General features: G+C 29.8%; 1 protein-coding gene across 8 annotated transcripts in view; it reads left to right on the forward strand.

The window, feature by feature from the left end:
- LOC107442943 (FERM, ARHGEF and pleckstrin domain-containing protein 1) overlaps positions 1–22,601 on the forward strand; it is a 99,398-nt gene that overhangs the window by 17,468 nt on the left and 59,329 nt on the right. For 5 of the 8 annotated variants that reach the window (XM_087157935.1, XM_087157940.1, XM_087157938.1 and 2 more), the window contains 6 exons: positions 5,925–6,048; positions 7,129–7,216; positions 9,913–10,068; positions 13,071–13,231; positions 15,233–15,307; positions 18,258–18,667. In XM_087157935.1, the coding sequence (XP_087014061.1) occupies positions 5,925–6,048; positions 7,129–7,216; positions 9,913–10,068; positions 13,071–13,231; positions 15,233–15,307; positions 18,258–18,667 (1,014 nt within the window). The remainder of the gene's footprint in view (positions 1–5,924; positions 6,049–7,128; positions 7,217–9,912; positions 10,069–13,070; positions 13,232–15,232; positions 15,308–18,257; positions 18,668–22,601) is intronic. The other 3 variants (XM_087157936.1, XM_087157939.1, XM_087157941.1) reach the window with 3 other exon arrangements.

Consider the following 22,601-nt stretch of genomic DNA (forward strand, 5'->3'; position numbering starts at 1 on the left):
TAAATATTCTCTAGTAGATTTAATTATCAATATGTTATTAGTTCTACGTTTATTTTACCATTTAAATATTGTTCAAATAAAATTGTAACATAATTTGATTAACACTAAAACGGCCAGACCGGTCATTTTGACCGCAAAACGATTTGAAACGTGTTTAACTTTTTTTGGTTTTCACCCATTTCTTTGATTTTTTCTGACTTTTCCTAAATATTAATAAGCATCATCCACAAAAAATTTCACTCATTTATTTTGATTAGTTTTTTTTTTGAAATTTACAATATACCTAAAACCGCCAATACTGGTCAAAATGACCGGTTTTAATTATTTCTGTTACTTTCGTTTTTAAGGCATTATTAATTATACTAAAATGAAGGGGTGTGAAGAAAGAAAGATAGAGGGTGACCTTCAGTCACACCTGTTTGAAAGTAATCTGCGCATGCGTGAATTCTTGGAATGTTCGTTTGTCTCCTTCAGAAGGCGTGCATCATATTTAGTGTTATGTTATTATGTGGTTGTGATATGTTATTTCTAACTATGTGAGCAAATTTACTGGAAAGTTTTCTTTATTTTTTTATCTATATATCGTTTATTATTTATTGTTTCTCTTTCTGTAATTCAAAATGTCTTGGAGAACTGTGGGAAAGAATTTGCTAACTCAAGGAGAAATTTTGCAGATGATGCAAACTATTTCGTCAGATGATTCTGGTTCTGAAGCTAATAATTCTGATAATGAGAAAGATGAATGTAATTTTGATGATGAAAAAGACTCTTTGTATACAATTGATGTTGAAAACTGTGGCGATAAAAGTGATTATTGTCAATCAAGTTCTAATAGTGATTCTGAACCAGATGAAGAATTATTGCTTGCTCAAAGTCAGAAAAAAAATCAAGGGAAAAATAAATGCTGTTCTTTCAAACCAAGATTAAGTAAGAAAAGAGATAATTTGGATGATTCTATGTTATCTAAAAATAATTCTGAGGAAGAAATAACGAAAAATGAAACTGTATGGAAATACCTTCAGCAAAATATTGCCGGAAGACTGCCCATACAAAATGTTTTGAAAGAAAAAAGTGTACCCACACCGTTTGCGAAAAGAAATATCGGCATTAATTCTGCAAGCAGCACATGGCGTCTCTTTATAAATGAAAACATGTTGAAGCATATACAGAAGTGTACAGAAGCAGAAAGTGTGAGATGCAAAAATAGAAACTGGAAAGTTTCTTTAAAAGAACTAGATGCCTTTATTTCTTTGCTTTACGTTCGAGGTACTTTACTTGCAATAGGACTTTCGATTGATGTTTTGTGGTAAAAGAAATGGGGACATAATTATTTTCCTGAAACAATGCCAAGAAATAGATTCAAGGAAACTCTTAGATACCTAAGATTTGATTTGAAATCAATGAGATCACAACGTCTAGTGACTGATAAATTTGCTCTCGTTTCTGAAATTTGGGAGCAATTCATTGAAAATTGCCTATCGTGTTATAAGCCTGGAGAAAATATCTTCATTGATGAACAACTGTTTCCAACTAAAGTTAGATGCCAATTTCTTTAATACATGGCAAATAAACCAGATAAATTTGGCATTAAATTTTGGTTAGCTACAGATGTGGCATCAAAATATATTTTGAATGCGTTTCCATATCTTGGAAAAGAAGAGAAGCGTCCTGAAGCAATGACTGTCGGAGAGCATGCAGTATGCAGACTGGTGGAGCCATTTTATAATAGTGGGAGAAATGTTACAACGGATAATTTTTTTACCTCCCTGAATTTAGCTCAAAACTTGAAACAGAAAAGCATTAATTTGGTAGGAACAATCAATAGAGCAAAAAAGGAAATTCCTGAAAGCTTCAAGAAAACAAAGGATGAACTTTTTTCCAGCAAAATATTGCACAGTAAAGGCATAACATTAACCTCATATCAGTGCAAAAAAAGAAAAAATGTTCTTCTTCTGAGCTCCCTCCATCCAAATTTGAATGCATCAAATACAGAGAAAAAGACTCCGGAAGTCATAACATATTACAACTCTACGAAATATGGTGTTGATGTGGTAGATCAGATGGCAAGAAAATATTCTGTGAGATGCTGGCCAGTTCATGTATTCTTCAACATTCTTGACTTAGCAGCCATAAATCCGTGGGTTTTATATAAGGAACTGATCAATATCAACATAAGTTGCAGAGACTTTATTTTGAAATTATCAGATGAGTTAAGAAACAAACATCTTGACATGTGCAAAAAATTCCTAAAAAGGACATTTCAACAGATCCCATAACGCGTGGTATAAAAAGGAAACAATGTCAAGTAGCAGAGAATTGTAAAGGTAATACAACAGTCAATATGTGTGAAAACTGCAAGAAATATATCTGTGGACCATGTACCGCAAAAGTGAGAAAAGTTAGTGTATGTATTTCTTGTGAAAAAGACTGAGCTATCGCTTTTGTGAGTAAATTATTATATTTCCTAATTATTACCCCAATTACTATTAATATATCCCATTTAAATAATGATTGTAGCATAATAAATATTAAATAGTTATTAACTCAAAAGCCTCTTATTGTGTTTATAAAGAGTTAAAATGCATTAAATCTTATTTTAGTACAATTATTTTTTATCATTTAGCCACTAACTCAATATGTTTTTTTTCTCCAATAAATGAGTAAAATTAAATATTTTAAACTATGTTTCATATGAAAACAACATGAAAATAACAATTTCTGACCTAATATACCTTAACATTCAATTTTTATCACTGTTTTTAAGGAGCGGTCAATTTGACCGCTTATGGCCGTTCTGGGTATACCGAATATTCGGCCGTTCTGGGTATACCGAATATTCGGCCGTCCAAGTGTTGAAAGGGTTTTGGACAGGACGGTTTAAACCGTGGATTAATCCATTCTGTCCTAAACCTTGCCAACCCTGGTTGACAGGTATGTGATTGTAGTGTGTTAATTAATGTAACGGAAAAAATTAATCATGAATACATATACAGTTTACAAAAAAAAATAAAAAAAACATATTACTCTGAATAATTTTTAATTTAATGAACAGACCTTCACATTGTAGGAGTCAATCTTAATGCAGGGTTGCCACAGGCAACTGAAATGTGACTATTTTCGACCTGGGGCGACTATGGCAACTTGGGAGACTTTTCCACGCTCCTCGCGATGTTTTTTTTAAAACATAAATTGGGTTGACAACCTGCAGTCTGCAATAGCTTCTGAACACGAAATAAAAAATTTGAATTGCAAATTTGAGTCATCACTTTTTAATGCGCTCAATTTGCACAGATTCCATTGTAAATCTATTTTGTTTCTCGATCGCCTTTTCAACAGTCATTGCAATGAAATTCTGCATGATTTTAGAAAACCCAATTTTTAATACAATAAACGATGCGTGAATTTCAAATTTGAATAATTACTTTTCACAATATATATATATGTATATATATATATATTTGCTAAATCAATTCTTAGTTAAACTAAAAAAAAAAATTCGGAAAAAGTATGTTTGTTTTTTAATAAAAAAATATTTTTTGGAATGATTTCTAGTAATTTAAAATATTTAATTTTCTACAAATGTACTAATTTTTTTTACATAAAAATGTAGGGCTAAATCATGAATGCTTATATAAAAAATATCATATTTGCCTCCAACATGACTAAACGGATCATTGTATAGGACAATTAAGTCATTTAATAAAATTTTAGTCATATTTTTGTTCTTATTTAGGCAACTATTTTCATAGTTTTTGGCAAGTATTTTCATACTTTAGGCTACTAAAAGCAACTATTTTGTTAATTTTTTCTGTGGCAACCCTGTAATGGTTCTAGGGAATATGCTGAATAATTAGAGCAAATGATATTATAAGTTAAGAAACCAAACACAAAAATGTACTTTTTCTGAATAAAATTTCTTTTAAAACATTTGGATTTTTGACCCTCACACTATAGAGGGAAGCCGCAGCCTGTGAAATATGGTCCCAATAATTTGACTTAATAAATTGGGGACCCAGAAGAATGGTCCACAGTTTGGACCACCTAATGTTAATTTTACTTTTTGTGTATCTCACCATATCTCAAGAACTTCTTAAACGAATTGAAAATTTTTGTAGACAATTATGAAATTCGTTTATCCGTAGATAATTCCATGCAAAAAATAACTTAATATAATAATAAATATAATGAGTAAATATTTATAAGTTTATTTTATAATCGTAAATTTTTTTTTAATTGTTAAGTATACAATTTTGCACATCATTTTAAAGAATGTAATTTTGTCTTGTCAAAATACTTGTCAAAATACAAACTTTGAGAGAAAGCAGTAAAATAGTTCCTGAGAAATTAAATTTTAAAATTACAGCATTTTACAAATTGGATTTCTCAGGAACTATTCAGTTGCTTTCGCTCAAATTTTTTTTTTGTTTTTTGTGCCATGCAAAATTACATTATTTAAAAAATGCAAAAAATTGGATACCAAAATTTTTTAAACTATTCTCCTATGATAAAATTTTATTAGGGTAAATTAGAATCATTTACTTCTTTATTATTTCTAGTGAATGAAAGTAAATTTTCTTCATGGAAATTAGTTGTTACAAAAAATTTTATTCATTATTTTGTATATTTCTTCAAAATGATTTTAATCCAATTAACAATTAAATAATCACCAAATTTTTAAAAATGATTGTTCAAAAAGTCTTTTGCAAGTTATTTTTGTTAAAAAATCTATTAGTAGTTGGATTAAAAATTAGTGAATTATTTTAATTAGAATTATGAGATATTAGAAATGTGATTAAAAAAATAAAAATCTTAAATGAAATCACAATTTTTAAGCAGAACATTAAATCTCCAGATTGTTTTTTAGTAAAAATAACGATACCATTTGAGATTTCACTAAGTAAGTATTGATGTATTGGAGCAAACAGAAAAGTTATTTAACTTAAGTGTAATTAAAGAATATGATTATGAAATTTTTTTTAAAAATTTTCATTTCTTTAAATAGTATTTTTTTTTTTTTTTTTTTTTTTTTTTTGTACTCAGGGTTGCCACTCCATGGGGAGACTAAAGAAAACCTGGAAAATACAGGGAATTTAGATTTTTTTTCTTTACAAACTGGGAAAATACAGAGAATTTTGTTTCTTATTTTGGTTCTTAAAAAAATATGATCACTCAACCCGTAATCTATGGGATATTTAAGGATGATATTTCAGTTATACTAAACTATTTCATTTACGATAACATTATTTAAGTATGTTCTGCTGTTCCTTTTTTTCTCTAAGTTTTCAGGGTTGCCACCCCACAGGGAGAACCTGGAAAATACAGGGAATTTAAAAATCCCCTAACATAACAGGGGAAATACAGGGAGTTTTGATTTTTTTTTCTTTACAGATTGAGAAAATACAGAGAATTTTGTTTCTTATTTTTGTCTTTTAAAAAATGGTGACCACTCAAAACGTAATCTATGAGATATTTAACCATGATATTTTTTTAATGATTTTTTTAATGACATAGGAAAATAAATTTGAAAATTAAAAATTGCTGAAAATGTTAAATGTAAATAATTTCTTTACTTTAAGGTCTCTCTCTCTCTCTATATATATATATATATATATAGCACAATAAAAACAAAACCGAACTAAAAGCGGAAGCAGAAATAAAACGAAAGTAAGTTAATAGTAGATAATATATATACATACACAAAAAACAAAGTAAGAAACGAAGAAAATTAATAAGTTTTATTAACTGTATATATGTTATATATATAACCAATTATCAGTGATTCCCTGGGCCAGCAATTAATATAAAGGAATGGTATGTTGTTTGGGTATTATGTTATGGTTGGTTCTTTGCCATTAAATTGCATATATATAAATTGCATAGTTTTTTTTTTATTGATATTAAACTTTTAATGTTTTGAATTTCAGCTGATCTTGGTGATTTTAATCCTGAAGTGTGCATTGATCATTCCTATTTAACAAAGTATAAATTTGTAGCATATCAAGATGAAGAGTTAGAAAAAAAAATTATGGAAAACCACAGAAAGATCATGTATGTATGCAAATTTTTCTGTATAAATATGTACACTGTTTTTAAAAAATTAATGCAGGAAAACTTTTAAAGTTAAAAAATAATAATTCTTGCAACTAACTCATGTGACAAAACATTATTTTCCTTCCAGATGCCCTAGGTTTAGTTTGAAGATTTTTCGATAGATGTTTTTCTGGCCTATAAATCACCTATCTATCCTAGCCTACCTATGAGTAGTTTTAAAAATCACCTTACAATGTGTAATTGTGGCTGATGGTTACACTTCAAAAATATTATAAGGCTGTCGAGAACCAATTATTAGACATTCTCGGGACCGTGACTATCCTGGATGTCAGAATTTCCCAGTTTTCTGAATGTGCTGAAAAACGTCGTTTATCAAAATTTTATCAAACCGAAATTACAATAGAAAAGAATTACACTTTTGATTTTTTGAACAACTATTATATAAGTTTCATCAATCGATGACTTTTGTTCAACATATGTTTGATTGATGGCAGCTTATCAGAAAACCTCTGATTCTTTCGGGCTCACTGCAGAAAGTAAAAAATTGTCACTCTCCTGCCCCTCTCAACCTAAAGGGGTTACGAAAGAAATATTGAAGTTTTCTCTAATCAAATAGGGGAGGGGGAATTTCCCCACCTACCCTTTCCTCTATTCAACTTCAAGAATGAGTAAAGTTACCACTTTTTTCCTCAATCGTTCTAGTTAAAAAATAACGGGAAAACCGAGCAAAATTTCTTTCTTCTGGTTTTCTGGATGTCGGATAATTGGTTCTGTACTGTAGTAGTTTCATTCATTAAAAGATTTCGTAAAACTTTGTTGGGATTCTCATTCGTTTTTATTTAATTTGCACTTTAACTGTCGGTAATGCTGACCTTGGAAAATTTGTAAACCGAAATGCAAATCGTTTTAAGAAGAAAAAATTTGTTTCATGTGACATGAATGTGCTGCATGAAGTTTTGTTCATTGAATTAAAACTTATTCATCTTTGTTTTCATATGACCTTTTTTTTTAAAAAGTTTTTTATAATTAAATGTTTGTGATATTTACACAAATATTTTCTTTGTATTCTTTTGTTAGCGGTCAAACTCCTGCTGAAGCCGATCTCAATCTTTTGGAAACAGCCAGGCGTTGTGAGTTGTATGGTGTAAAAATGACGCCTGCTAAGGTGATTGATTAATTTTTTCTTTCCTTTTTAGGCAATACAGTTGTTAACAGTAAAAACAGTAGGCTTTATTTCTAACAGATAAAAAACACTAACACATTATTAATATTTTTTATCAATAAAGGACATTAACACATTATCTTGCGACAAAACATGTTCTAGCGAAGGCCAGGACCCACTCTGGGCTGTGGCACAAATGATGATGATGAACATTATTACTTGATGCAAATTAATATTATTAGATACAGAGTATTAACACATATCTACCAACTCTACTCAGATTTCTAATGGACTACTTAGATCTGCCAGTTTTTTTCTGGTTTAATCAAATATTGTCCTGTCTTTTGTTTCAAGTTTAAAACTTTCTAATTATCTTCTATTAATGATTAATTTGAAAATCTAAAGATTTTTCCTATTTTTTAAACTTATTTTTTTTGTCTGTTAAAATAACTTTCTTTATTAAAAGTTTACTCTTATTGTAAGATTCCAACTATCTAGAAATGCTAAATTACGCTAGAAAAAAAGTGAAAATTTTGAATTTTTATGAGTTTTGTGCATTGCAGGCTCATAAGATAGGAGTGTCAGCTGACCATGGATTTAGCATTCCCTATTTTTCTTCTTCCTTCTCCCTCGATGAGTTTAACAAATAGCCGGCTGCAACGTTCCTCAAATATTACTGTGAGCCATGGTGGCGTAGGGGATAGAACGTTCGCTTTCCAGTGAGGCGAACCGGGTTCGACTCCCAACTATGGCTGGTCGGTAAGAATTCCACACCCGGCTCGCAACAACCATAGTACTGAATAAAATATCCTCAGTGGTAGACGGATCATGGGTTAGATTCCCCTTGCTGTGAGGCTCATCATGGGGAATCTTCATCATTTTCTTCTCCATGTAACGCAAATATGGGTTAGTTCCATCAAAAAGTCCTCTCCGAAGGAAAAATTTCTCCTAATACTTGATCCAAGAGTTCCCTTGTCTACGGGATTGGGTTCAAAGTTACAAGGCTACAGCGTTGAACATTGATAGCTGTAAACTAAAAATTTGGTCGGCTGTTCAACGACGGTTATAAAATATAAAATCTTATGTGAGGGAGCTTACAGCCATGATCGATTTAAAATACACCTTGCTGTTAAGAAACGCTGGTTGTTTTGTCAATTACCATGATCAAACAACTGCCAGGATGAAGCTCTGCCGTTGTATTTGTCTGAAGAATAAATCTAAACTGCATTGCAGCTTTTTTCATGGTGCGTAGTGTTTTTGAAAAGTGCTTAAAGGTGCTTATTTTTGACTTTCGTTTTTTAAGAGGCCTTAAAGGTACTTTTTCCATGGGGTGTTTTTTAAAAGTGCTGAATTTCCTTTTTCAAAAATGGGATTTTTTTTTTTACCATGTCTATTTTTGCTGAGTATTATGCAAAATCCTGGTTATCACATTGCTCTATTCAAGGATTTCACAACTACAATCCATTTCAGTTTACCATTCCGTAGTGTATGATGGTGCCAATAATTTTACATATTTTATGAAATACTTACGAGTCTGCATGTGCGTCTATTGAGCTGGATTCTTTGAGATTCTTGCACTCTTGTGTACAACTCTATTGTCAATTTCAAGCTTCATTTTCCACTGTCTGAAATCTAACCGAAAAATCTCTCAGTCTTTTTATGGTGGCTAATATAATCAAGAAAGCAGTTCTTTCTCAGAAACTAGGAAAGTTATTTTGATCAATTATTAAATTAATTCTTTGAAAATTATTTTGTACTTTGTTAATGTATATAGTGCTTAAAAATATTTTTTGAGTGCTTAAAAAGTATTTTAAAGGTGCTTATTTTTGTTAAAAGATTTGGCTATGCACCCTGTTTTTGAATTATAAAGGGTTGCCACAAGCAGGTAAAATTAAACTATCTGCAACTATTTTCAGGAAAAGAAGACTTTTCTATACTCCTAGTGATGTTTTTTTTTGTTGTTGCATAAATTGGGTTCTGTACACAATGATTTTCTTCTTCTTTAAAAATAAAAAAAATTTGATTGCAAATTGGAGTCATCACTTTTTAACTGCACTAAATTTGCACAGATTCCATTGTAAGTCTATTTTGTTTCTCAGTCACCTTTTCAACGGTTTTCGCTAGGAAATTCTGCTTGATTTTTAAATACCCAATTTTTAATACGATATGAGAATTTCGAATTTGAGTAATCACTTTTCACATGTAGCAAATATATATCTATATATATATTTCCTAAATGCAGATAAAAGGGAAATTTTTTTTGAAAAAGTATGTTTTTTTTAATTAAAAAGTATTTTTTTGAATGAGTTCTAGTACTTAAACATATTTAATTTTCTGCAGTTATAATAATTTTTTTAATGTAAAAATTTAGTGCTAGAACACTAAAGTTTATATTAAAATTATCATATTTGCTACCAACTTGACTAAATGGATCATGGTATATGACAATTAATCATTTAATAAATTTTTAGTCATATTATTGAAAATTTTTTGTTCTTATTTAGGCAAACTATTTTTATAGTTTTTGGCAACTATTTTCATTCGTAAGGCTACTAAAAGCAACTATGTATTTTGTTCTTTATTTTTCTGGGGCAACCCTGATTAAATTTTTGAGAAAAAAGAATGTTTTGAATTTGTTTGAAGAAATTTATAGAAGCTTTAAATAACAGTAATGTAATAATAATTCATTTTTATTTCAGGACCATGAAGGTGTTCCCCTAAATTTAGCTGTTGTTCATTTAGGTGTGCTAGTTTTTCAAAACTTTACCAAAATCAATACATTTTCATGGGCTAAAATAAGAAAATTAAGTTTTAAGAGGAAAAAATTTCTTGTTAAGCTTCATCCTGAAGGTTATGTAAGTATTTTTTTTTTACTTATAATTATTACATTGATTCAAGTATTTTTTTGAAATGATATTTTTTACTTTAAATCTTTAAAAATCTGATATGAGCTTTGTATTTATGATGGTAAGTATTATATATTAAAAAAGAAAATTATTTTAAAAAAAATTTAGAATGCTTGAGACATTTGATATTATACTCTATTGTATCTGACATTTTTTTTAAAGTTTCTTTTATGATATGTGTAATTTTAACCTCTTCTATAACTGATCTGCTACTTAGGCAAATTTGCACAAAAACTTTATAATCAAGCATAGATTGTCCATTAAATGACCAGTAGAAAAAAAGCCAGTTGTCAGGAAAGGAAAACAAACAAATTGTACCCTAAGCTTTTGTTAGGATTAAATGAATAATGATGTGAAAAAAAGGATTATTTTTAACTTTTTTAAATGGGGCTTCATAAAAAATAACTCCTTTCTGTTGAAAACATGTTGCAAAAGTACATCTCCGGTGAAACACGACTTTTTAGTTTTTACAAATTATCAATTTAAAAAAAAAGAAGAAAAAAATTAAATATAATAACTTAATTAGTATAATATTAGTTGAATATAATATTAGTATAAAAACTAAGCTTTTTTTAAATTTTTTCTTGTTTAAAATTAGAGAAATTCTAGCCGATTTATTTCAAAAGAATTTCATCCAAATATTTTATAAATTTCCATGAAAATTAAAATATATTTTGTTTTTCGATTTAAAAAAACTACTTTTCCAAAAATCAGAATAGATTGATTGATTTTTAAAAATATGATATGTAAAATCTAAGTCATACTTTTTTTTTCAATTGTTATTGTTACTGAAAATTAAGTTGTGGTTTAGAATCAATGGTTCATAAATTTCTTTGTTGCAAATTGCAGAATGGAAATCTATTATGCGTAAAAAAAAGTTTACATTAGACTATAATATATTCTTTTTAAAACTGTTGCGTAACAATTGCATTGGAGGGCATAATGTGAGAAAATGGTGACGCTGACATCGGTTCAAAAGTCATTTGTGACTGACAGAATGCTTGATTTGCTATGATTAAATCGCATGACACGGATTTTAATATATGGATGCAAATTTAGAATCCTGCAAAATAGCCACTTTTTGACGAGCGAAATTTCATGATAAATTTATTTAGTTTTTATGGTTATTGTTATCAATTTCCCCTTAGTTTTTAATAGCCCTATATTTTTAATACTAAATTATAACACTGAATTTTGAAATAGCTTATTTCAGTAATTAATTTTTTAAGCAGCACTTCATTAATATTTTATTCTATTTAATTACAGGTGTGACCATTACGGGTTTTAGTTTTTATGGTTATTGTTATCGATTTCACCTTAGTTTTTAAAAGCCCAGTCTTTTTTATGCTAAATTATTACAACATGCAAATTTGGCATAGTTTATTTAATTAGTTACTTTTTTAAGCAGCACTTCTTTATTATTTTATTCCATTTATAAGTAATTACTTTGTTAAGCAGCACTTTATTATTTTATTCCATTTAATTACAGGTGTGACCATTACAGGTTTTAGTTTTTATGATTATTGTTATCAATTTCCCCTTAGTTTTTAAAAGCCCAGTATTTTTAATGCTAAATTATTACAACACGTAAATTTTGCATAACTTATTTAAGTAATTACTTTTTTAAGCAGCACTTTGTTATTATTTTACTCCATATAAGATGATTTCACCACTAATATGACTTTGCCTTAACTTTTTTCAAAATTTAGAGTGATCTATTTTCACATGGACTTTAAAATTGATTTTTTTATCATGTTATTATTATGGCACATGAAATCCTCTTTGTCTCTAATTTAAAATTATTTTAGCCTTTTTTATTTTTCTTGTCATGAGTTTAAAAAAGTCCAGATTGTTTAGGCTATATGCTATATAATATTTTCTGCATATATTTTTGATGCATACATTGAATAAATTCATATTGCGGTACTTCATACCATCGACGAGAATGCGACTGTGATGCCACAATAGGCATTACATATTTCCTATCTTTTAAAATTTCTTTTATTTCTTAAACTTATTTTTTTAATCATTCTTAATCAAATTTTAATTAAATTAAACCAATTATTTAAAGTTTAGTACATTTTATGAAAAGCGAATATAAAATATATTATTCTTTTTTTAGCAATCAATGTAACAACTAAATTTATATCAATACTAATTACATTAATTCACTGTCGCGACTAAATCAAAAGCAACAACCTATTTATCTTTGTTCTTTATTTCTTACCTCAAAAATGTTTCAGTTACATGGTTATACTAATTCTCACTGTCTTTTTGGCGATTTCCTTTTGCCAAATTATTTTAAAATTTAATATTGATTATGGGGATTGGCTTTATTTTTAGCTATGTTATCTCTCTATAAATTCCAACCATGGATCTCTTCCCATGCTCCTAACTGTTCACTGGGAACAATTAATTTACTTTTAATTTCGAATTATTGGCGATTGGAGCAGAGGCTTTGGCCTCTTAGTCTGCTGAATATCTATCTTAACAGAAATTCTCATTGCTAAGAGAGGGATTTTTTTCGTCACTTTAAGGGACTTCTTGTCTTTATTTTTATAATTTTGCTTTGTATCAATTGAAGTTTTACCTTATAAAATAATTTTTTCTTAACGATTTTACTCAATTTTCTGGGATAAAAATTCGTACATCATATCCACAATAAGATGCATCTGAAACCGCCATAAAGTTCAATACTACAAAGAAACTGCAAACTGCATCCCACTAACCACTATGGTCTAAATATACTACTATAGTGACCAACATTTCTTTCTCTCTATTTTTCATCTTAAAAATATTATTAAAGAAATTGCATTTATTATAAGAAACGTACAATTATATCTTGCTTTAAGCAAATTAAAATAATGCAAATATGTGAAGCTCTTCTTCATTGTTAAGGATTAACAAAATTTAAAATAGGTATTGAGGTCAATTTTTTCATATACTTCTAGGGTTTCTATAAAGATACCGTGGAGTTTGTTTTTGATAGCCGAAATGAATGTAAAAATTTCTGGAAAAAGTGCATTGAAAATCACACATTTTTTCGCTGTTCCGATGCAAAACAAGGAATGCGTATGAAACCCAAAATTTTCAGCAGAGGATCGTCCTTCAGGTATGAAATTTTCTTTGTTTCTGAGAAAGTCTGTTTGCATGAATCATCAAGTACACAAATTTCTTTATTGAATAAACCTAAAGAGCATGAATCAAGCTCAAATAAAGGTACAAATAGGTGCAACAGGTACATATAACAGGGAAAACCGGGAAAATTCACGGAAGTTAAAAATCACCTAAAATAACAGGGAAAATGCAGGGAATATTGAGTTTTTCTTTACAAATGGAAAAATGCCGGGAATTTTTATTTTTGTCTTTTAAAAAAATGATGACCACTCAATGGGCAATCTATGGAATATTTAAGGATGATATTCCAACTATACTAAACTATTTCATTTACTATAGCAAAATATGTTCAGATGTTCTTTTTTTCTTTCTAATTTCTTCCAGAAATTAAATCTAGTGTAGTTAGTCCAATATAACTCACACAAGAGCACAGTAACTGTGTTTCCTCTAAATATATTGTGTATAATGTGTACAGGGAATTTTTTTCCAGATATGAGTTTCAACCCTAATTTTGTTACTTTAAGTTGTAGTGTGTAGTCGAGTGTACCAGGCAAATGTATACTGGACTGGCACAAAGAAACTCATTATTAATCGACTAAAAAGAATTTAATTTTAAGATGCTCATTTATACTAAAATAAATTGTAAATTGAGTATTGACATATTCTCAGCTATTAACTAATAAAACTTTGTTTATGCTTTATTAATAAATTAAAAGTGATATAAACATTTCATTTTTGAATTATTACAAAGGCGTTTAAATTTTCGAACTACAATTATAAAAATTTCGTCTATTTTTTAAAAAATAAAGTAAGTACAGAAAAACTGGAACTAAAAATAAAACCATGCATGGGCAATCAAATCTAATTTAATGAACAAATCATTTTGTTGCACAATGCAAATGTTGTATAAATTTTTTTTTTTATTTCCTTAAAAGGTTAATCTATCCATAGTTCTAGAAATTCTTTGTTTGAGGCAATTTATGATCCTAAATCAAACAAAGAATTGATTCTTTCTTTGATTTCTTGATTGTTTTATTTTGCATTTTTTGTTTCATTTTAAATTTTTTGCTTAGTAAGTTGTATATTCGTTTGAATTTTTTAATGTTTTTCTCTCTATTGTATTGATATATTTTGCTTTGGCTATATTAATACAATATTAGAAAGCACCATTTTTTTAAGGATATGATCGTGTGAGCTGATGACAAGTTTATATTTTATCCTTATTTATTTTTCCACCTTTTTTTTTAATTAAAAACTTTTTTAATTAAAATTTTATTTTCGAATTTAAAAATATGATTTTAAAACATTTTTAATTTTTTTTTCTTCTTCCAAAAATCTTTATATGTTTTGCCATGTTTTCTCTATATTTTTAACATTTTATTTCATTTTACTGATCAAAGCTTGTTTATTAATTTTATGCACTTATTTAACCATGCTAATAAATCTAAAAATACCTATTTTTAATTATGAGCAGAAGTTAGCTAATAAATTGAGAAGTCAAAAGATAACCACAAAATAAAAATAGCTAACATGATTTCTTTTTTTAATTTATCACTTGCATTTTTTTTTGCTCCAAAAAGTGTTTTGTCTTGACTTTGATTGGCCTGTAGTGTATATATTGTAGTCTTGAGCACTTTCTGCTTTAGTTAGAACATTACAAGCTACATCTAGTATTTATACTAATTCTCCCAGTATTTTTAATATTTCAAAAATTTGCTTAATTGTAGAGTTAGCTGTCTTTAGCTGAGCTTATAACCTGAAATTGATATCTCAAAACTATAAACCGAAAATTATGTAGCTACTGACAAATTTTTTTTAATGTTTACCGATATTATTGAAAGTTTAATGAAATAAGTACCAGACATGTTTATTTTAATTAATTAAAAATTAGTTTATAAAAATGAAAATTTTCAAAAAGTGCAATAGAATATATTTTATTTACTGAAAATCATAATATTAAAGTATTAAAAAAATGTCTAATATGCTTGTTTTTTAGGTATAGTGGACGGACACAAAAACAAGTATCTGAATTTGTGAGACAGAATAATTTCCAAAAAACACAATTTCAAAGGTAAGTAGAATTTACTTACATTAAAAGCAATCAATAGGTTGTATATTTTTTATCTGTCCGGTTATTATTTAGCTGATTTTCGACTAACTTTGCTATGAAATTATAAAAAGTTAGAAGTAACAGTAACCAGTAACGTAGGCATAAGCACATGGTCGTTTTTAGAGTTTGCCATTGTTGGGAGGTTGTTGTTAATGTAAGTATGACTGTATAAATATACTAAGGGGCGATGCTTTGCCAGATCTAGCATATTAACCAAATATTCACTGTTTCATTTCAAAATGTAAAATACAGTTGACTTATTTTATTCTAAATAATGTAGAAATGTAAAAAATTTGAAATGAACGAAAATTGGTGCTGCAATCGATTCTCAATCTGCCTAAGTTCTATCTTCATGCAGTACCTGAATAACTATACAGTAGAGTCCCGATTATCCGAGTTAATGTGGACCACGACTAACTCGGATAACTGAAAAAATCGGTTAAAACGAAGAGTATAAAAAAAGAAAGAAAAACAGTTGGTATAAATGTTATATATTTAAGAAATATAAAATTTATACGAGTATACCAAATACAATTCCTATTATTATTAAAAAGCTTACTTGAAAAAACTTAAAAAGTATACTTTGCGAGAATTAAAGAGTTTTTACTTAAAAAAAGTCCTTAATCGTTTTTTGTTTTACATAACTTTGGTGCTTTTCTGCGGCAATGTTTTGCCATTTTTTAGGGATAACAAGAAGGCTGGTGTCGCCTCTTTTTGTTGTTCTATGTATTCAGTAGCATTTTCGACAGCTTTAAGTTCATCTGCGTGAGAGATTTTTATATGTTGATTTTCATCGTCACTGTCTTCATCATCTTCGCTAGGTTCATTTTCATTATTGACGATATTAGCGATCATTTCATGGGATCAAGTTGTTAGATTTTGTTTTCCCGAGTGTTTGTAAGATAAAATTCAGATTTGTTTTTTGGTTGTATTTTTAAAAATAAAAAATAAACTAGAACAAAAAAAACTTAAAATATTTGATAGCTCGGTTAAAGCGGAAACTCGGATAACCGGGGCTCGGATTATCGGGACTCTACTGTATTTGTAACAGAAGTCAATTTTTTTTTTTTTAATCAGACTATTCCCTAAACTGCAGAACCAGCAATTGATGCTGAAAGATGGTATTATGGTTCGGATTTTTGATTTTCAGCCTCATGTTTTGCTTAAATTCAATTTTTTATGTTTTTTTTTACCAAAAAAATCTAAGAAGGAAAAGTAAATGGACTAGTGAAAATGTGTATGAACTAGTAATATCTTTTAGTCACTGGTCTGCTGTCCACTGATTTAATTTCCTAATTTCTACACCTATTTGTAGTTTTTTTCATAGTTCTCATTTACAGTTGAACCTCATTAGCGCAAAACTGCTTAACATGAAATATGGTTTTACACACATGAAACACATGTTTGGTCCCGTGAGTCAGCAATAATTTATTGTTGTATTTTGCATGTTTAACATGAAAGGAAACTGGATACATCATAGATAATAAATAATTAGGTATGGTAGTATAGTATGTTATAAAATAATACCTGACCTAGTTATATTATTAGTGTAATGAATGATGAATAAATCCCAATAATTTATTTTGATCAATGCTATTTCCTATTTTCTTCCTTTGTTGAAAGTAGCAGATAGACAAATTAGATAGTTAAAATAGTTTATTATAGTAATTATAACTTTAAAGCTTATTTTAATTTGTTTAGTTCATAATAAAATTTTTTGCATACATTAATGTAGTACATAACATATGTTAATAGCTCAAAATAAATTGTATTCATGATGTACCGGATTAAACAAAATTCAATTAATCTGAAGTGATTATGATAGTTCCGCTGATTTCACAGTAATGAGGTTTGTGTATAATAACAGAGGTGTATAATGACTTGCTCTCATTCTTCAGATTAACATTGAAATTTAAAAAAAAAAATGCTTTTATTGCAGCCTTATTGTATGGTCATTGATGTTATTTATATAAATAATAAATGTGTTATAAATTGAAGTTGGCTGCTTTGATATCGCTAAACAAAACTGAAAATTGTAAGTTTTGTTGCTTCATCACTCCTAGTACAATCCCCTTGGCAGAACCATGGCGACCTTGTCGCAGAACTTTAAAGAGTTCTTGCTGAAAGATTTTTCTTTTGAAAAGTAAAAAATATATACTTTTCTTTTTAAGAGAAATTTACACATAATATTTTAATCGCGCATTTAGATAATGACTTTTTGACTCCCTCAATTTACACCAGTATCGTAAATCGATATGATGTTTTGATTGTATATTTGACAGTTATTGATATTGATTTTCACGTGGTTTTTAAACATCCCGATATATTTAAAATAATATGGAAAATTCGAATCTCACATTTGAGTATTTATTTTTTAAGGCAATAATTCTATCAAATTTTTGTATTTTACTATTGATTTCTCCATAGTTATTAAATCCAATATTTTTTTATATGATATTATTTATTACAACAATCTAATCTATCTTTGTTTTGGTAATTACTACTGCGCATTTCATGATATTTAATAATTTTTTTCAATTGTGTTTTTGTAATTTTTAATTATTTAAGAAATGCAAAGAAGTAAATAATATGTGCTTCCCCCACAAAATGTGAGAATATCACCGATAATATTAGAATAAAAAATGATTGTTTGTTCAATTAAGAAAATTATAGCTTTTTTTGTAAACACAGTGTATTTGTAATTTTAAATTAGTAACATATATGTTAGTTAGTATTAAAAATATCTTGCAGAAAGAAATTAGTGCTAGAGAGTTTAGTCTCAGATAGTTCAAAAAAATTCTGCCACTGGGAGTATAATTTAGTTTAACAATAATTAGTTTCCCCTTCCGCTGAATGAAAACATGTTATTTGTTTAAGTATCTTCATTATTATGATTTTTATTTCCTCACAGATCTACTAGTTGTAGGACACCTACTTCACCAACAAAAAGTATAAGTTCATCCATAGTTCCTCAGCCTTTATTGCCGGTAACAAGTTCGTCTTGTGGTTCAATGTCAGATGTACCAAAGGATGTTCTGCTTCCTCCCAAATCCACTTCCGAGCCGACCACACCCCACACGGCCCCCGATTTCGGAAAAATCTCCAACGGCTCTGCCAACGTTTCAGGTGTAGTATCTCCAGAATCTGATCTTGCAGGCTTCCAGAGTCCAGAATTTTGCATGCAGGATACCGATGATAACATTTCTCATGACTCTTATCACGTTCTTGATACTAACCAAGCTGCTGCTGCTGCTACTAACACTGATAACCCCTCTACTAACAAAGAAATTGAGACAGTCTCTGATTTTAAAGAGGACGATGGTAAGTCCAAGAGTACCACTAATATTTTGAAACATTCCAGAAAAGAATCTCTACCCCAAAAAGACGAAGAAGAGACCAAGAAGAAATCACACAGGCATCGCATTAGGGTATATTCCAATCACGTTGACGTTGGACAGACCAGCCCCATTTTGTACGCACGAGCCAATCGCCACCAGCTCAACGCCGAGAGCGAGTGCAAGGCCTACCCTCGTACAGTCGATTTCGTTCTAGTCAATCAGCTGCCCGCTATCGGCAGTTTTTCTTATCGAGATGACTCGGTCGAGTTAAAATCACCTAGCCGGCTTAAGTTAGAGCTTTTTCACCACAAATGGAGATCACAGGAAGAGGAGGTCAGAGAAAACAAACTTACCGATCGCAGGGCTCGTTCGAAGTCTCAACCTTTGCCTCTAGGTGTAGATTTATTAACCGATTTCTTATCCCTTGAAACGGAAAGAAGCTCCAGCTGCCATGACTCAAGAAAAGAGACTGCTATAAAAGTAATCTCAGATAGTGTTGGTTCTTGTAAAAATGACAGTGCGTCTGGAAAACGTGCCCAATTTTCAGCTCCAAAAAAGAAAACTATCGAATCTGTTTACGTCACCGATACAATCAGGAGAAGACTCTCCCCAGAATCTGTTAGGAAATCCAAAGCATATCAGCACATGGTATACCTCGGAATTTTAAACGAGGGGGAGTTTGTCGATCGAACTTCTCACTACGGTTATAATACTTATAAATTTTCTCAGATCGGTCGCCCTCCCGAACTCCTACCTTCGTGCAGTGCTCAATCCGATTCACCCATAGAATTGCCACATCATTAAAAGTAATAAATAATAATGTAGAGAAATATATATATATCAATCTGCTGTGAATAACATCAAATAATTTATTAGACATGCTGTTGATAACATAATTTCTGTCCATCTTTCTGTTTTTAAATTTTATGAAAGAAAACAATTTCATTTTTTTTAATTGAAAGTGAAAGTGTTTTTTATCACAAAATTTGATTAATTCATAGTCTGAATTTAATTTGAATTTTACTTGATATTTATAAGAAACTAAGTAGGAAAATACATGTTTTTTGTAATTCTATAGGTGTTACTCATCTGCATTTCTCATTTATAGACATATTATACAGGGTAATTCAAAATGATTGTAGTGATTACAAACGGAAATATCTATTTAATGAAATGGAATTTGTTGATAAAATTTGCACAGAATGTAGAAGGAACTTCAAAAATTCGTAAACATGCATTACAGATTTTCTATGTGACTGCCCTCGGTCACATGGACAACATCTAGGCGGTAGTCCATTTCACGCCATACATTCTGAAACATTAGGGCAGTTACCGACTCAAGCAATACAAATGCGTTCTGCAATTGTTTTGGGTAGAGCCACGATAGCTCAAGGGGTAGAGCGTCCGCTTTCCAACGAGGGGAACCAGGTCGAATCCAGCTATGGCTGGTTGATACGAATCCACATCCGACTTGCACCTACCACAGTGCTTGACAGATCATGGGTTAAAGTCCCTTCGCCTTCAGGCTAACCTTGGGAGGTTCTCGTGGTCTCCCTCTCCATGTAATGCAAATGCGGGTTAGTTCCATCAAAAAGTTCTCCATGAAAGTAAATTTCTCCCAATACTTGATCCAGGGTTTTCATGTCTTCTGTCTGGATTAGCTCAAAATTACAAGGCTACAGAGTTGAACATTAGTAGTCGTAAACCCCAAATTGGGTCGTCTGTTCAACGATGTTTATAAAATAAAAATATAAAATGAAATTGTTTAGGGCATGGGAAGTACAGACACCCTGTTCCCTGCTTATGTTGTTCCCATTTGGAGGTTTTTGATAGTAACGCTGACTAAATCTCTGCACTGCAATAGCATAATGACAATCGTTAAATTCTAATGAGCAGAATGCTTTCTGCACGGGTCTTGCCATTTTCATTAATGAACTCACGCATTCGCAGGATTCTGCTTCATTGCACCTTACGCAAAGAAATTTTGACCTTCCATCTACATTCTATGTTAAAATTATCGATACATTATTCTTCATTCAATAGTTGCAGCTGTTTGTAATCGCTATATTCCTTTTGAATTACAGTGCATTTTGCTTTTCTCATGTTCTGGAGGTTGATTTTTAGAGCTGTCGTCTGTGCCTAGTCCTATGGGTTCATTTTTAGCTCTGTTGATGCATTTCAAAAGAAGCTTAGTAACACATCTTCATATGTGTAATTTAAAATTTTTCATTTAATTTTGTAATCCATATTATTAATCAAAAAAGTATCTTGAGTTTAAGTGGAAATGGTTATGAAATTGACCCTTCAAGACTGAAAGTTCCCAGTTGTGATTCCCATTTTTAATATCTTCATTAGAAGTTACCCAAATATTTGCCTGCATCGTTTTAAAACGAATCACATCAAATCATTATTTATTTTCTTCTTATTATATTTACTTAGTAGTATCTTTTATTTTGCGAATATCAGAGACTAAATAAGACAACTCGATTTCTGCTGCTATTTATATGTATTTTTTTTTACGGCAAGTAGGGAAAAAAATGGGCCGATGTTAAAAAACGATATTAATAGATAAAAGTACGGGCAAAGGGAAAAATACATAAATTTACTCATTTAAGTTCTGAAACTCATTTTTTTAATTGATATATTACTATTAATTTTTTCCGTGTTTGGCAAGAGAAAATTATCCATTCCCTCTGGCTTTTAATACTACTGCGTACAGTCGTTACTTTTTATAAATTTGTTGAAATAAGCTATGTTAATTCTCTTCCTATAGGAGTTTGTTTAGGTTCTTATGAGAGGTGCCTATTTTGTGAAAATTGAGACATAATTTGTGAAAATTAAAAACTATATTAAAAAATCAAAAATTTATATATATTTTTCGCCATATATTCAAAAATAATTTTGCTATTGTAAAATTTTGGGCTTAAAATTGTATCTAAATTTAAAAATCATTGTCCATTGTTAAATTTCAACTTGAATTTTTAAAAAAAAATCATGAATTTACCAGTATTTGCACTAAAAGTTGTTTTCATTATCAGAACATTTCCCTCGGGGTCATATAGAATAAAGTATCGCAGAGAAAAAAGTGTTTCATAAAAAAATAAAGGTCTGTTAGAATAAATTTAGAACAATGTTCGAATCTCCACTTCCTGTAAAGTTTACATAGGGAGCGCCTCATTTAATTTAAAAAATAAAAAAACCTCAACAAAAAAAGCTTGCTATAATATGGCGTAAGCGACCACTTAGGCTACCATACTGCACTATCTGACCAAGCACGTGTTACCTATTCATGTATGCATAATTAACCAGGGATTTATCGTTTCGTACAGGGATACAAAAACAAAATTTTAAGAGGCGGGGAGAGAACCTTAGAACTTGCTTTTTTAAAAGCATTTTGTGAAACTGCCATTTTTCCTGAAGTTGAATTTGTGAAGGTACCGCTAAACGGTAGTAAATTTGTCATGGACAGTCCCCTGATAAGTGTAGTTAAATGTTTCTAGAATTATTTGCTTTTAGAAAAATCTTTCTTTTCAAAATAATTATAGCAAAATAGATCCCTGATGGCAGGCACAGTGATTCATGCTCTGAGCTGTTGTGAAGGAACATGATTCTATCCATTAGTGGCCCGTCCATCGTCAGATTAATGTGAACCAGCTTGTCTGGGAAGTAATGGTACTAGTTACGCACTGCTTACCGCAATTTTAAAATTATCATCATGTTGTTGGATTTAATATTGTGGACTTTCATTAACCCAGGGCTGAATGCTGCGAGTTGCAGAAGTTCACTTATTAACAAAAATAAAACACACATTCTAGGTTATGGTTGTTGCACTCACTGTTGCCCAAGAAATCAGGATCGCCAGAGAAAAGTTAGAAAATGTTATCAATCTGGAAAAATTGAGGAATTGTCAGGGAATT

This window comes from Parasteatoda tepidariorum, chromosome 2 (assembly GCF_982258835.1).
Source record: "Parasteatoda tepidariorum strain Cologne lab strain chromosome 2, Ptep-v5.0, whole genome shotgun sequence".
Classification (NCBI taxonomy): Eukaryota; Metazoa; Arthropoda; class Arachnida; order Araneae; family Theridiidae; genus Parasteatoda; species Parasteatoda tepidariorum.